The sequence below is a fragment of the Camarhynchus parvulus genome, chromosome 8, assembly GCF_901933205.1.
Source record: "Camarhynchus parvulus chromosome 8, STF_HiC, whole genome shotgun sequence".
Taxonomy (NCBI): Eukaryota; Metazoa; Chordata; class Aves; order Passeriformes; family Thraupidae; genus Camarhynchus; species Camarhynchus parvulus.
The window spans coordinates 26,099,543-26,115,654 of NC_044578.1; the positions used below are offsets into that span (position 1 = coordinate 26,099,543).

The following is a 16,112-nucleotide window of genomic DNA, read 5'->3' on the forward strand; positions in this document are numbered from 1 at the left end:
AGAGTAATTGTCTTTTATTTCTAGGTCTTGACAAGCTGCACAACCTCACAAGCAGCAGCTCCATCTGCTATGAGCTCCATGTGGATTTGTGGGCAGCCAGAGAATCTGTCTGAGTTCCTCCAGGTTGCCTCAAGCAAGGACAGATCCAGGCTGTCAGTGGGGAGTTACACAATACTGGTGAGGAGGGCCTGGTACTGGTGCTGTCTCTGCACAGGGAAGCAAATGCTGGCACCTGGGCATTTGTCTTGCCAGTAGAGTGGGAGCTCCTTAGGTCAGGATGGATCAGATGTGGTTCTCTTTGAGGAGAAAAGCTCAGGGAGACTGAGGGGACTGTGCCCATGGGCCTGTCTCATGCTGAAGATAGGAGAAGAAGTTGCTTGTTCATGGGGAAGAGAGGGCTCTGTGACCCAGGGAAATGCCTGAAAAGGCAAGCTGGGAAGTGTCTATGAAGAAACTGATGGGACAGCAACTTCTGGGGCTTCCCAGCTGAGAGGGAATAAAAGTGTTTTTTATTCAGATGGGAGTTTGCTCAACAGCAGTGCTGGCTTCTGCCACTGGTAAATCCCTGTTGTGTCCATAGTCTTCCATTTATCCTTTAATACCCTCTTGCCATGAGGTTTATATGTTTAGCTGGGAGGATCCACCCCTCTAATAGCAGTGCTTTAGAGATTTGTGTGCACACCTATTCTGTGCCGTGGCTTTTCCCCTGCCAGGCCTGCTGTGTCCCACCTGAAGGGTGGATAAGCCCTCAGGCTGAGCAGCTGTAGTAATTTAACTAGCTGTGTCTTTGATCCCTTCTTTTAGGGGATGCAAGGACCCACCACAATGGCTGGAAGTTCACAACATGGAAGGGGACAGTGATGTGGCTCTCAGCAGCTGTGCCCTGACACACCACAGTGCAGGGTGGTACAAGAACTCCACCTGGCCAAGCTCAGTGGGAAGCACGAGGAGAGCAATCACTGCGAGGTGAGCAGCAGAGCTGATGTGCTGATTATCCCTCCATAGCTTGCAGAAGACACACAGAGCTGTGTTCCCTTCCAGTCTTTCCTTGGAGCAGGAGGGATTGCCTCCAACTCATTCCATTAGAAAGCAAAATGATCCATAACAAAACTTACAGCTCTTATTCTCTCCTCCCTGGACCCAGAGGGCCTGAGCTCATGGCTCCCTGCTTCTTGTGGGCAGAGATCCTTGAGCTGTCTTGGTGTCTGAGGGGAACACCTAAAGGAGCACTCAGTAGGAACCACACTGGGGTGCTTGCTCACTGCCTGATGTAGCCTTCCCCTTGGTTTTTAGTGCATGCCTTGGGGTACATCCCACTGTACAGGCTTAATTGGGGATTGAAGGTGGCTCAGTCCTGTTGTGCTCCAAGCTAGACAGAGGTTTGGTCTTTATGAAGAGTGGCTGAAAGACTGATTATAATTAAAGTCTCTGTTTATTGGAGGGTTAAATGGTATTTGAGGTGGGCAGTGGTAGACTCCTAGCACCTGGTCTGGGCACTTTAGTAAGAGAAATTTCTTGGTCTTTTCCTAGGGTGTGAAGTGGGAGTCATGGAAAGGACATGAATTCTCCATCTCTTTTATCTATCCTCAGTCTTCCAGTAATGAGCCAGTCCTGGGGAGGAGGAAGAAGTCTTTATCAGGGAAGAGGAAAAAGATCAGGGCTTAAATAGAAGTCTGTAGAACTTACCCAAAGGTAATGATTCAGTATTTCTTAACAAAGTTTGATTCAGAAGCTTTCTCCAATGCAAAGGAGACAAAACTGACCAATGTGCACCCAGGGACATCTGGATCTGCAGGCCAACCTGCTAGCAGCCTTTGGAGCTCCTGGTGGGTGATGTTCCAGAGACCAGGAGGGGGCTTGTGGGGGATCCTGCTTGTAGATACCCCACTTGGCTAAGCATGACAAAGACCTGCTTGATCCAATACATGCGACTTCTGTGGACTTTATGTAAAACAAGCCTTAACACATGTTGTTCTTTCTGAAGCCTGGGCTGCAGACTCCTCTTAATTCTGTCCTTCTCTGGAGCCATCCACTTCAGACTTCCAAAAACAAATTTGAACCTACCAACAAATAATAGCCCCCTAATTTAGATCAGAGTGAACTTTTCTGAGACTGTCACCTCTCCCAGTTTTGGTCTGCAGTTCTCCTCATTATTTGGGCACATTTCCTATTCTTCCTGCAGAACTGGGTTTTGGGAAGTGCTGCCAGTCTGCTGGCAAGGCTCATTAACCCATGTGTGTTCTGTAGACTGGGTTCCTCAGCCCCCAGTATCACATCTCTGCAGGTTAAAATCTTGCTATTTTGCTTGTGTCATTTTTCCCAGTCCAGAGAAAATATGAAGGAGATGTGCAGTAGATTGATGTTCACTCTCCAGGGTGAGGCCCAGAACAGGGTGAATGTGAGGTCCACTCTCCTCCAGGCTCTGCTCACCATCCCAGACCTACCTCTCTGTACTGCTTGCTTACAGACAATTAACCAAATTCCCTGTGTGACAGTTCCATCTGCTGCCTTCTGCTTTTTTATCAGCAGTGTGGCAGGTACTGATGCTGAAATGATAACACTTATCATCCACCTCTAAAATGAGCATCCCTTGGAGTTAAACTAATCCTGTGTGCCCCAGTGCATGGTTTCACATTTGACTGACTATTTTTTATTTTTTTTTATTTTACTCACAGCCATAAAAGGTGAGGGGGTTTTGTTTGTTTGTTTGTTTGTTTTTGTGGGTTTTTTTTTTTCCTGAGAAGATATTAAAATTCTGGACAGACAGCTCCAGCCAGGGAAGAAGTATGAGCTAACCAAATGCTGCTTGCTCAAAGGCTTCCTTGTCTGGGCACACTGGGACATGGTTGCCCCATGTCTTAATGGCCTTTTCTATTGCAGTGCTAAGCTGAGTAATACTTTTTAAAGAATCCTTCCCAGACTTTGGAGAAAGTAAAAAAATTGCAAATAAAGGAGGTCTTAAATATTTCTGTCTTGCTTTGGGTGGTAGAATTGTTTTTCTTCCTATTTAAGAATTTCGTATGAAATGGAAGGATTACCCAGGTCTGGAATGGGACTGTGCAGATTAGGTCTTTGGGGTCTGCTCCAAAACCAAAAACCAAAAAAAACCACCAATATATATATATATATGGGGATTGTGCTCTCTTTGTGACTTGCTTTGTGAAGTGCTTAAATGAGCTGTGCCTGCTAGGACCTGGCTGAGGAGAGCCAGCTAGAGAGTTGTGTCTCAAAGGTGAGGACTGAATTCTTCACAGTACTTTCAGGGCTGTGCCTCTTGGGTGGGCAGGTGAGCAGAGACTCATCTGAGTGTGTTAGGCTATCCAAGCCCAGGTTTGGGGGAAGGAGGAGACTGATGCTGAGAGGAGTAGAAAGGAAAATTGCACTTGAAGTGTTTTGCAGGCTCTGTGCTAAGAGCATGAGAGAAGGACACAGGAAAGCATTGAGGGCTCTTTACTGTGAAGTGTTTTCTCCCTGTTGCCCACTTGTCTGCAGGCAAGGACAGATTTCAGTTTGTTATTCATTTAAAGGGCTCAGTGAAGTCATCAGGGTGGTGGCTGAGAGGGAGAGGAGGACTAATCTCACAGACAGCCACTCTAAAAGTAAGTGCATGCTCTAAAAAACAGCAGACATGATTGATTGTTACCTGTGACTTTTTCCTGTGCAGCAGCAAAACATAATCCCATCCTAAAGCTGAATCCCCTGTGGGAGCAGGGAGTATTCTGTTTGTGATATAAGCTTTGTTTTTGAGCTAAAGGCACATAAGGCACCTTATTTGCTGTTTCTGAGGAGGGTCTGTCTGGCACTCCTAATGCTCCTCTCTCACCAGGAAGGGCAAAGTGAGAGCTGCTGGAAAAGCGCTGCAGAAAGTCACTATTCCCGAACGGCCACAGGATGGCATCGTCTCTTCAGGCAGGAGAGGCTTCCCGGTATCCAGCTGGCCTCTGCTGGAGGGAAAGGACCTTTTTGGGGTTAACCAGAGCCTGTGCTACAGCCCGGGAGGCTGGGACTGCTCAGATAATGCAGTTTGTTTGCCTTGAGGGACTGGCTGTTCTGGTTTTGAGGCTCAGGATGGTTGGGCTAGTGCCATAAAAAGTGTCATATCCCTTTACTTCCCTTGTTTTTCTGTAATATGTGGCCCTGTAACAGTGATGTTGGAGGGCAAACACATTCTTAAAACCTCTGCCTCTCTCTGAGATCACCTAAAAGTTTATATACTGGCAGAATTTGAATCCCAGAAGGATCCTCACTGCTTTGGCATTGCTGTGTTGATGAGGATTGTCCTGTAGCTGGGTTCTACCAGCCAGCACCCACCTGTTGTGATATAGCTGCTGTTTCTGAGACCCCAGAGAAATGTTGCTGTATTCACCCAGGAGGAGGAGGGAGAGGATGCCTCTTCCCACAGATACTGTGTTTCTGTGGTGGTGTGATTTGAGAGAAGCCTGAAGTGTCTTCCTGCACTGGACACACTTTCTTGGAAAGCCGTGCAGTTACTTTTGGTCACTGCTCTGTGCTTTGTTGGCTGAATAAATAGTGGAATGGTCAGCGAGGATCCAATTCTTCCACCACAGAGGGATTTAATGGGCATTTTTGCTTCCCTTTAATCTTTAGACTGCTCCAGGATGCTAAACTTCACCTCAGCCACTGCATATCTCTAACCTAGGACCCTGGAACTATCCTTTCTCCTTGCAGCCCAGGCTACCCAACAACACCTTGCCCCAAATCCAGTGTCTAACATCTGGAGAGAAGCAAGAAGCTCCTTTTTACTCTAGGAAGTGAGTCTCTGCCATTTCTAGCTGCTCATCTGTGCTCCTGCACTCCTTTTTCCCCAGCCTCTTCCAGAGCCTCAGCTTTGTGGGCAAGGGGCAGCTTGGTGCCTCACCCGGATGAGCAGCAGGTTTTTATTTTTTATTTTATTTTTATCATGGAGGCAGAGCTCTGTGGTGTAGGATTTGGAAAGGCTCTGCCCAGCAGGCTGCAGACACCATGAAATACTTGTCTGATCAAAACCAACTGGAGTTAACTAGTTCTGTGCTGCTGATCCTCTGTAAGAAAAAACAAACCTGCAGCCCACCTCCCACAGCACAGACCTTTTGTTCTTCCCACTACTTCTTGCCCTTGGGTAGAGCAGCTTGGCTGTGCTCATTAACAAAGCAAGGCCATTAACTTAATCAAGTTAAGCTGTTTCTTTAAAAAAAAAATCTCTAAGCTGCACAGCTGGCTGCAGGCAGAGAGTGCACAGCCTCTGCTCTGAGCTCTCCCTGTGTCTTATCTAGGGCCAGGACATAGGTTGAAGAAAGATTTCCCCAGAAAAATAAACGCATGACCCAGAGATCGAAATACAGTGTTTGTTTGCAGTTTAAGAGTAATTTATTTTTGGTTTAAAAAAAAAATGCACAAGATTTGTTTTCTTGTTGTTCCCTGTTGCATGGACTTGTTCAGGAAAATGGAAGGTTGATACTGAAATGCAGCTGTGGGAGGCAGGGCTGGGGTGTCTGGAGAGCAGGGGCCGTGCAGTGAGTGGATTTTCTGTACTGTGCATCTCTGCCCCCTTGGTAATGTGGGTCCTGCAGGGTTCCAGCTGGTGGATAACAGTTCCCGTGCACCTCAGGCTTTGCTGCTCTTTTGCTTTTTCCTCCAGAAGGAGCCAATTCAGTGTGTGGCTTGGCCCAAACAGCAGACACCAAGGAAGCCAGCTCTGTGCTTTAGGGAGTGTGGAGGCTCAGACCATCCACTGGTTGGATGGATCAGGGCAGGGTTGTATCCTGGTCCCTCCCTGCCCAGCCCAGGGGTGGTTTGAATGATGATTTTGGGGAGCCCTTGAAATTCAGACCTAGCTCTGAACTGCCCAAAGCCTGGATCTGTAGATGTGTGTGATCTAAAGCTCACATTTTCCTGGCAGTTCTCTAGTTCTTGCAGGAATTGGTTGCCCTCACCTGAAGAGTTACTTGCTCTGCTCTCTGGAGAAAAGCCTTCCTGCAGGAAGCCCTGCAAAGCCTCCACACCAGGTAGGCTGTACTCTGACAGTGCTCACTGTCTCCATGCCCCTGCTTGTTTGGCTGAGCCTCTGGCCTCCCACCGCGTTTCCCTTTAATTTTATTTTTTTTTTGATTCCTCCAGGCAGCACCACCCTGCCTCCAGGGCTGCTCCTGCCTCTGGATCACAGCACCTGCATGGGCTCCTCTGGCCACCTGGTGAGTGTGGAGGCAGGAGGGCTGAGAAAAGCACTTGGATGGGGAAAGGAGGGAAGGAAGAAGGAATAATACAAATGCAGTGCTAGTTCTCCAGGATCTTGGCTAGACTGGGAGCTTAGGACAGAGATCAGAGCTATTTCTCCATTTCCTAGCATGACATGTGGCAAATCCTAATTTTTATACCATTATATGTTGCTTCCTGTTTTGGAGCAGAAGGGAGTCACTAATTTCAATGGTGACAAAGCAAACTGGAAAATAAGGCACATATGGGGTCCATTTAAAGGGCTGTGTGAGGAGGAGCCCAGCCTCATGGCTGTTCCCAGCACAAACCCCTGTGACATGCAGCCAAACCCTGTGACATGATGTGACCATCACAGCCCTGCCTGCATTGGACAGAACAGGCTGTGCTGGGACAGGGTGGCACAAACAGCTGCTTCCAGCTGGTGGCTTTGTCCTCCAAGTGAGGGGAAGGGTGGCATCACCCTTGCCTGGGCTGGAAGCAGCTGTGCCCAGCAGCTCTGTCCAGGCTTCCCCCCCAGATGCCTGGCTCTGGCTGGCAGCTCTGGGCTGCTCCAGCAGCTTAAGAACTGCAAGAAAATGGAAGGAAGACATCCAGTGTACAGACAGGGCAAAACCCAGATGTGATGAGGCTTCTGATCACACATATGCATCCCTCAATGGAAAAAGAGATGTTGGAGACAGAGCCTGATGGGGCAGATTGGGGAGCACAGGAGACTCCCAGCTCAAGGGACATAAGATGGGAACTCAAGCCCGGGTGGGGCAGGTGGGAAGCAGAGCAGGGATGAGAGCTGTGTGTGGTCCTGTTAGCTGCTGTGCCCAGCTGAACCATCTTTCCAGAACATGAGCATGGAGAGAAGTGCAGAGTCTGGCTGTATAATGTATCCCTGTGTAAGGGATGACTGTGCACATGGAATTCACTTTGCTTCTACAGCACATTCAAAATCCCAGAGCTGGTCAGCCTGACAGCCATCCAGAAATGTCCAGTGCAGCACACAGAGCTGGCATCAGCTGGGGCAGTACCTGCTCGTGGGTACCTGACACATGGCACAAGGGCTGCAGGAAGAGGCGATGGCTGAGTGTGCCAGGAAACCATGTCTGCTGCTTCAATACTGCTTCCATGTCCCTGGCCCTGCTCCAGAGGGGCCTTTGGTCCTGCTCTTCTTTAGTAGTCATTCAATAAATAACTCTAATGCCCGTAGCAAAGCTTTTACACAGCCTCAGGTTGTGTTTCTGCTCTTGCAGTAGCATGGTGAGCTCTTTAATGGCAAGTTTGTACAAAAGAGTCTTTCAAGGAAGGTGTTTTCTTAAGTGCTGGTGCAAAAGGGCTGGTGTGGCAGCCTCCTCTCTCCTGCCTGCCTCTAGCCTAGGTGGCAAGGCAGCCTTCTGCTGTGCTGCCTTAGCATGGTGTCTGAGGTCTCTAAGGTTGTGCTGAGGGCATCTAGCTTCAGGTGCTCACAGGAGACTTTGCTTTGGTGGCCTGGTAGATGGCACATCTTTGGGCTGTGGGGTAACTCAGCTTTGTGTCTGTAAAGCAAGCTGGGCTTGGACGGAGCCTGGACAGTGAAGCTGTGCCACCTCCATGGCAGGGCAAGCAAAGGAGGTGTGGCTGTGCCTGCTTCACTCACAGCAGCCTGTGTAGTGCAGGGGAGTGTGCAGGTGCCTTGGTCTGTGGGTGAGCATTGTCCTGTGCACCCCTGTGTGTGTGCTGGCAGCTGAGTGCAGAGGGAGAGCCTGGCACACCCTTCACTGTGTGCCAGCCCCACGGGTGTGCACTGTGCTTGTGGCAGGAGGGACATTGGTGGCAGGTCACCCTTGTGTGCTCACCTGTCCTTTGCAGGGGTCTGTGCCCTGGGGCATGCTGTCATGGTGGGGGAGAAGAGGCTTGCACAGCCTGTGCCTTGTTCCCTGTTGGCCCTTCAGCATGCTGGGGTCAGCCTCTGTCAAAAGTCACCATAAAGTGGCAGCAGCTTTGGTATCTCCTTGCCCCTCCTGGTGCACAGGTGAAAGGAATGATGGCATCTCAGAGGAGAGGACCTGAACACCCTCCTGTCTGCTAGATGGGCAAGGAGGGTCTCTTGTCCAGCAAGAGCAGCTTGGGCTGAGCTGAGATCCACAGGTCCTCTTCATCCTGCTTCTTCTTCTTCTTCTTTTTCTTCTTGTTCCTCTCAGCATGCAGCTGCCCATTGCTGCTGGGGCCACCTTTCCCTGTGCTTTCTCCCCTCCTTCTGCAGCAGCAGCAGTGGCAGCAGATGAAAATGAAGGCAAGGAGGACAACAAAGGGCAGACCCAAGAGCACGGCCAGGCAGACGGTGTTGAAGATGCCTTCCTCATGCTTGGTACGGATGAGCTCCAAGATGGAATTAAAGAAAGAGCTGATCTTCTGCTGCATGTCAGCTCCTGAGCAGGCTGCCTGTGCTGCTCCCTCTGCTTGAAAGGCACCTTGAGATATGCTCAGCTCCTGTAAGCAACTAGTGGGTCCACAGGACTCCTTGGCTGGTGCCTGCAGAGACAAGAAATCACATGGATCAGGTGCCTGCTCCCTCAGCAGTTTTCTCCATGGAGCTGCCAGAAGCCTCAGTAGGGTGAGGTGTCTCCTGCCTTGGGGGGACCTGGAGCCATGGGGGATGGACTATGTTGCCTGCTATGTCCCTTTGGGTGTCTTCATCTGAGAAACACAGCCTCCTATCTCCTGAGGTTTGTTCTTGATTCTGGGGATCGGTGAGGAGGGCTTTGGGCATCCCTACTTGCCTAGGAATTTAGCCAAGCACAAATCCTGCCCCTTTGGATTCACACACCAGTCCTGGCTGAGCAATCACAGCACAGAGCTCTTATTAGCCCTTTGCAGGGCTTGTTCCACAGCAGATGAAATATTGTCTGCAGGAGAAGCTTTCCTCTCTAGGAAAGGACTTGCCTGATGTACAGGCAAGTGACCATTGTGGAGACACAGTGCTGCCACAAGAGCCAGGACTGCACATGTCACAGGTCCTCCTTATTCCCAATCCTGGGATAGGGTACCTTTGGCCAGGCTGTTCCTCAGTGCCCATGGTATGGGATGGGCAGTACAGAGACAGGGTCTGTTCCTGCTGCCCTGGCACTCTGGGCACTGCCAGCAGGTTTGGGGTGGGGGCTGTGGCTGAACCCCCTGTATTTTGGATGGGGACTGTGGTCAGTGAGACTCACAGTTGGTAGAGCCCAGTGAGCAGCCCTGCACCCACAGCTCCAGGTACCCAGGGCTGGCCACAAAGGCAGCAGCAGGGAAGGATAAGGGTTGGCTGGGGTGGAGGAGTTGCTGCTGCTGTGCCTCACCTGGGAATTGCTCCAAGGGTTTGGGTAGGGCTGAGAAGCATTTCTGTGGCTTGACGTAAGGTTTTCCTCTTCCCTCAGGGAGGGAGAGGTGCTGCTGAGTGCCAGGGCTCTGAGAGAAGCCCTCCTGTAGGGGCTGCCTCTGCTCACATCTTTCTTCCCCCCCTGTGGCCAGGCAAAGCATCTGAGTAGAGCAGGAGCCTTTGTGCTGCAAGTTTGCAGTTCTGGTTCAACACAGGGGTCACTAAGTTGGAGATTGTACAGATGAAGAGCTGGCAGGGGCAGTATCAGGCTCCAACACCCTATTTCACCCTTGCTCAGCATTTCACAGCAGTGTCTTTGCCAGCCTTTGGGATTCAAACCCTGCAGCCTCTTGAGGGAATGCTTAAATCCCCACGTGCCCAGGAGGGGAAACTGAGGCACAGTAAAAGGAAAACAAAAAAATTTGAGAGGTACAGCCTGAACATCAAAGGTGTCCTAGGGGGGTTGCTCCAGCTGTCCCCTGTAACTCTTTATCTTTTCTTCTGGCAGCTCTCACAGACCTCGGGGACTTTGAGGGAGGGACAGGAAAGGGACCCAGGCTGGTTTTGGCTGAATCCTCCTTGTCTGCAGCACTGCCCTTCCTTGCTTTGCATCTCATTTATTCCTTGTTTGGCACCTGCTAAGGGATGCTCTCTTGTAGGGAGAGTTTTAGGATTCTCCAGCTAGCACCACTGTGCTTCCTTTTGCCTCGCTGTGCCATTCCACCCCACTCCTAAAGAAAGAACCAAGCCACCAGCCTCACCCCAAAAAGCCACAGGTCCCACCCAGCCCTAACCACAGCTCTTGTGATGCTGCTTGGGCAGGAATTCCTGGGCAACCCCCAAAAAGCAGCTCCCAAGAGAAAACCTGCCTTCCCAAATGCTGTCCTGGCACCTACAGAACTGTACTGGTTTCACTGGTGTCTCCTGGCTGCTGGCTTTCAGACCTGGCTGTCAGGACCTCAAAAGCTGAATCCCTCAGCATAGATGCCAAGCTCTCAATTTGGGATTCCACAAGTGCTCAGATTCTGTTAAAAATAAAGGGTTTATCCATGTCCCTCAGAAACAGACTGACCACTGTGGATTTATTGTTTTGATTTGCATGAGCACACAGCTGAGCTGACCCCAATTAGCTGGTGGTTTCTCTTTTGAACATGAATTTCTTTGGGTGCCTTTCTAAAAAATTCTCATTTGAGATTTACCAAATGAAATGCAGTGCTCTGGGAGGTGGTTTTGGCTGTGGCTGGAAGAAGTTTATTATGATTATTGTTATTACTACTATTATTATTATTACTGGATTTTGGTCCAGTCTGTTGCATCAAAACTGGCTGTTCCTCACATTCCCTCATTTCACTATTCAACAGAGGACAGAAATATCATCAATATCCCCACCTGAGAAATCACAGGCTGCCACTCAGAGCCTCAAATCTCATACAACCTCTGCCTACCCCCTGCCTGGAGCCAACTGGGAGCATCCCAGATCTGCTTTTGCTCACAGGGGAGATAAGTGAGAGCCATTCTTAAAACCTGCTCCCTGTCCTGACCTTCATCTTCACCTAGGTCTTTTTTTTTGGGGCAGCTGTAGTAAAGGTTACACTGCAACATAAATAAACAGCAGCTTTTCTTCAGTGTAATCATCCATGTGATGCAGATTTGCTAATTATCCCTAAGTATCCTGACAGCTCATTATCCAAGCAGGAATACAGGATGCCTATGATACACTGGACTCCAAAAAAGAAGTGAAAAACCCATACAATCTCCAAACAACAACTGCCTTAATTTCAGACAAAACAGGATGTACAGTTTTATTCCTGCACTGAACTGCTTTATATTTATTGCCTCTAAACTTCTGGGTAGGGAAGAAGGGCTGGAACTTCCTTTTAAACTTGTAATTAATTGTTTACAGAGGAAAAAAGAACGGGGAGATTAAAAAAAAAAAAAAGCAAAGCCCTTTGATATGTTTCCACTTTAAAGTGGAGCTGAATGCACTTCAGAGGCCCTGGCTGATTGTCACTGGGGAGTGCCCAGCTCGTGTCACTGGGGACTTGTGGCCACCCTGGGCAAGCTGAATGTGCATCCCTTGGGAGGGGAAGGTGGAGGTACCTGCCCCTGCCCTGACCAAGCAGCACCCAAATCCCAGGGCCATCTTCCAGCCTGGCCATGCAGCTGGTTTTCAAATGCCTTTTCTTTCTGGTGTGTGCATTGCTTTTTGTTTTGTAGATGAAGGGATGTCTGTGTGCTAAATAATGGGATTCTTCAGTTTCATATTAAAAAAAAATGGAGGGGGGAGGGGAAAGGAGAAAAACTGATGTGTTTGGAGGCAGCAACGCCAAGGGCAGAGGGGTTACCCAAGGCCACCCATTGCCAGCTGAAAACCTGAGTGCACCATGAGAAGCTGCATTTAGGAATATCCATGCTGCTGCTCAATTTGGTGTGACATCTCCCCTTAGAGATGAACACGCTGTGGTCCAGGATGGGTGTGAACTGCTTGCTGCAAGCATGTGGAGCTGCCATTGGGAGGCCAGCTGAATTTTTTGGGTCAAGATTAGGGACCAAAATAGAGGGCCAGGGAGGTACTGGGAGACAGGGCTGTGTCCCAGAGAGGGCTGTGAAGCATCCTGCTAAATGAGCTCTTTGTTTTTGGTGCTGGCAGAGCCAGAGGAAAGCTGACATGGAAACTGGCCTGGGAACTCCTGTGGCCAGGGATGGATGGCTCCAGCTGATGGCAGCTCTGCACGACAGGGCTTCGTGCCACTTGTGTAAGTTTTAATCAACATTGCACATCCAGCATGAGGTTCTTTAATCCACACTGGCTTCGAAAGAGCTGGTTTGCAAGGGTGGGGAGCATCTGCCACTCCTCTGCAGTTATGGGAGGCTGTGGGTGGAAAACAAGGTCCTTTTGAGGGACGGCTTGCGATGGCACCACAAACCCTCGGCGTGCAGGGCTTGCCTGGCTGAGCTGGAGGGGTAAAGGCTGCCAGCCTGTGCATGGAGAAACCAAAACAGAGGGGGTTGCCTTGGCAATGCTGGCTTGTCCACATCCTGTGTGCTGCAGAGCAACCACAGCGACTGGGGATGGAGGTAGAGTTTGCAGAAAAGCCGCAGTTTACTGGAACTGCTATGCTGTGTCACCGTGGCAGAGGGGACAGAACTGGAGGTCATTTTGCCAGTTAAGTTCTTTAGGCCCAACCCTCAACAGGCTCTTAAGTCTTCATGAAGTTTCCTCCAACCTAACAAAGCTCAACCTGCTCCTCTCAGCTGAGATGCTGCCTGACTCAGGCAGGAGTGTGGCTGCTCTAAGGAGCTCCCTGCATCCACAGTGAGAGCAGCAGCAGCTCTGGGGGTAACTGACCTGTGGGGCGTGCCCCAAGTATTTCTGGATTATTTCAACACTCCTGTGCTCTCTGTGACCAGCTGCAACTCAGGACTTGTGGCGGTGACATGAAATCAACTGACCTACAGCCACCCCCATTTCCTTCACGCAGACGAAAGCACACTTCGTGCAGTTGATGCTAAGGAGTGCAAAGCAGGAATCACATTATTAAACAACCATTTCCGTCTGTTACTGGCTTTATGTCAGCTTTATACCAATTTTCCATTGCAGTGACAGCTGTGGTTCAGGCAGGGAGAGGCTAATTTTTGTTACAGCCTCTGAGCTCCCTGATGCACCCAGCAGGGACACAGCTATGCTGTCACACAGTGGCACCTATTTTCCCTGCTTGCACCTGCAGACTTAAAGGAAAACTGGATGAAACCTGACACCGAGGGTGAGCAGTTTCCTTAGCAGGGATTGCACGTTGCTGTTTCGGAAATGGTGACTAAGAAGGGTTTTGCCGCCGGTCTCGCAGAACTCGCAGCAGGCTACAGAGACCTTTCTCAAACGTGAAAGACAAACACCAAAAGCCACCACCCAGCAAACACGACAAGCTGAAGCTTCATCTCATTCCCACCACCATCAAACCTTCCTACCAGAAGCCACGCGTAAATGCTTTCATTCCCTAAAGGGAGTGATTTGGAAAACTACTGATACAGACGTTGGATAACAGGGTTAAAGTGAAACTATTTTGCAAGCTGCTGCCTGAGCCCACTCGTCATCGCCGTCTGCACAAGTGCGGCTGCCGTCGGCCCCCGGATCACCGAGTCTGCGGCCAAAAGATCAGTTCTGAGTTTAGGTGTCATCCCTGGATGCACTGGGAGCTCCTCGGAGCCGTCCTGGGCTCCTCCAAACTACGAACCGGGCAGTGCTGCCCTGTCCGGGCGGGCAGAGCCCCCAGCCATGGCCCTCCCTGAGCTCCATCACTTGTGGCTTTGCTTACAGGAGGCTCAGGGGGCTGCCGGAGAAACAGTGGCTGCCCCATCCCTGGGAGCGTTCAGGGTCAGGCTGGACGGGGCTTGGAGCAGCCTGGTCTAGTGGAGGGTGTCCCTGCCCATGGCAGGGGTTGGAACGAGGTGTCCTTAAAGTTCCTTCCAGTCAAACCGCTCTAGGATCCTGTGCTGTTCAAAGCCACAGTGGTTTTGGTTGCAGCCCCAAAAGCCCGGTGCCAGACGGGCTGTCCCGGACACACGTCCCGGAGAGCTGCTTGCTGCTCATCGCTCCTTCCCCAGCCCCCGTTCTCACCCCCTCCCCCGGGCTGCGCGAAGCAGATGATGTGGCCTTAAAAACAACTAAAAAGCGAGAAAAGCCCTGGATTTGAGTAACACAGCACCCAGGACAAAGCCCAGTCCCGGGATCGCCCTCCCGGGTACTCCCCGGACCCCCGACCTACCTCAGCGCCGCAGCCCCGTCCCGCCCGCTCGTCCCGGCCGGCGTGAGGCGGCTCCGGGCAATGGGCCGGGCCCGCCCGCCCGCCTCCGCCCCCGGCCCGGCCCCCGGCCCGCCCGGCCCACCTGGGCTCCCCCGCCCTCGGCCGAACCCAAACTGAGGGACGCACACACACACTGAGGGGTTTAGGCTGGGAGAGAGGCGGCCACGGGGCATAAACCAGCCCCGGGAACCGAGTGTGTGGCTCGCCCCGCTTTGGTGCAGGCCAGGTTTTCCCAGAAGGGTTTTTGGGAGATAGCAGGGAGGGCTTCGGGGCGGTGATGCTGCTGCTGTGGTGGGAGGGCAGGGTAGAGCTCCAGCTCCCCAAAAGCAGGAGTAGCACCCTGGACCCCCTCACACTGCCAGCCTGCTGCCTCTCACCTGCACCCAGCACGCCATCAGCACCACCCTGCGTCCTGTCGCTCCTGCCCTCCATCACACCCACCCTCCGTCCCTGGAGAGGGGACAGCGCTCCTAGCTGTGCAGGGTTTAGTGGTGGCCTTGGCATTGCTGGGTTAAGGGTTGGACTTGATGACCTGAGAGGGCTTTTTTGACTTAAATGATTCTGTGATTCAATGTTTTCAAACTGTGATCCCAGTTCCGTTGGGATTGCCACCCACACCCTTCACTTGCTACTTTCTCTCCCACCTATTTCTTTTTTAACACCATGGCAGTGATACCCAGAAATTGCTGAAGCCCGGCTGCTTTCCAGTCCAGGGCTCTACAGCTTCCACACAGTGTCGTGATGCTGACAGCTGGGCAAGCTGCAACTAGAAAAATGTTCTGCTGGAATTTTTCTGGTTGGACTGAGTCCTTTTGCATTGCAAAATCCCCACATTTGCCCTCCTTGCCCTCCTTCATGCTCCAGAGACAGTGGCTTGGCTTTACCGCTTCAGCCTTGGTGCTGACTTGTGGAGCTGGGCTAGCCAGGGCTATCTGACCCTTCCAGGCTCCTGGAAAACAGCCTCATGTTCCCAGTGCTGTGACTTGGCAGCAATGCAGTTCTGGGAATAGGAGGGAAGAGGGGTAGAGAAGAGAGTGAAGGGTTGGAGGAAAGCTGGCTGCCAGCCTCTGCTGCCCTCCTGCTGCCTTCACCATAGTGCTGGAGTTGGAGAGGTGAGAGGTCCTCAGATACACACATTGTAGGCTACAGCTTGTGCTAAGTGCCTCCTCATTGCCTTGGGGAAGGTGTTTATGTCCTGTGGGAAGCACCAAGGAATTTTTCCCTAAAGATTTGCTGCTTAATGCCAGGAACTTTTCCCTTGGTTTTATGGTGGAGGATGAAGATTCCCGGCCTTTGCATCATGTGGCTTACTGCATCCCAGTTTCTCATATCTCAGTTCACCCTATCCTGACTTATTCCATCCCATCTCTCCATGTCCCAGCTCACCCCATCCTATTTCTCCCTTGTTCCCTGACCCTATCCCAGCTCTCCCTCCTCACTGAGCTGCAGCCATTCCCTCTTTTGTGGTGCCAAATCCCCCTATGAAAACACCATTCCTAGAGCACACAGAAGCCACCTGGCTGCTGACAGTCACCTGAGGGGTACCTGAGCACTCTACAGCACCAGATAGCACAGTGCCACCTTTGAACCCCCTCTAATAGGATTGACTGAAAACATTTATTATCAGAGCTCTCTGAGGGTGAGCATATCTGAAAGCATTGGGCTCTAGGGTGCCTGTCCCTGGGCCTGGGAATGTGAAAGCTCAGCCTGTCCCTGGCACCTGGCATATTTGCTTCATTCCCTGGGCAAACAGCCTCACTGGGGCTCCACAC

General features: G+C 51.1%; 1 protein-coding gene across 1 annotated transcript; it reads right to left on the reverse strand.

The window, feature by feature from the left end:
- Positions 1–5,348: 5,348 nt before the first annotated feature.
- KIAA0040 (KIAA0040 ortholog) lies at positions 5,349–14,350 on the reverse strand. Its single transcript, XM_030953482.1, has 2 exons — positions 14,302–14,350; positions 5,349–8,712 (listed from the first exon to the last, which is right to left on the reverse strand). The coding sequence occupies exon 2, from the start codon at positions 8,599–8,601 to the stop codon at positions 8,266–8,268; it is 336 nt and encodes a 111-aa protein (XP_030809342.1). The 5' UTR covers positions 8,602–8,712; positions 14,302–14,350; the 3' UTR covers positions 5,349–8,265.
- Between the last annotated feature and the right edge of the window lie 1,762 nt (positions 14,351–16,112).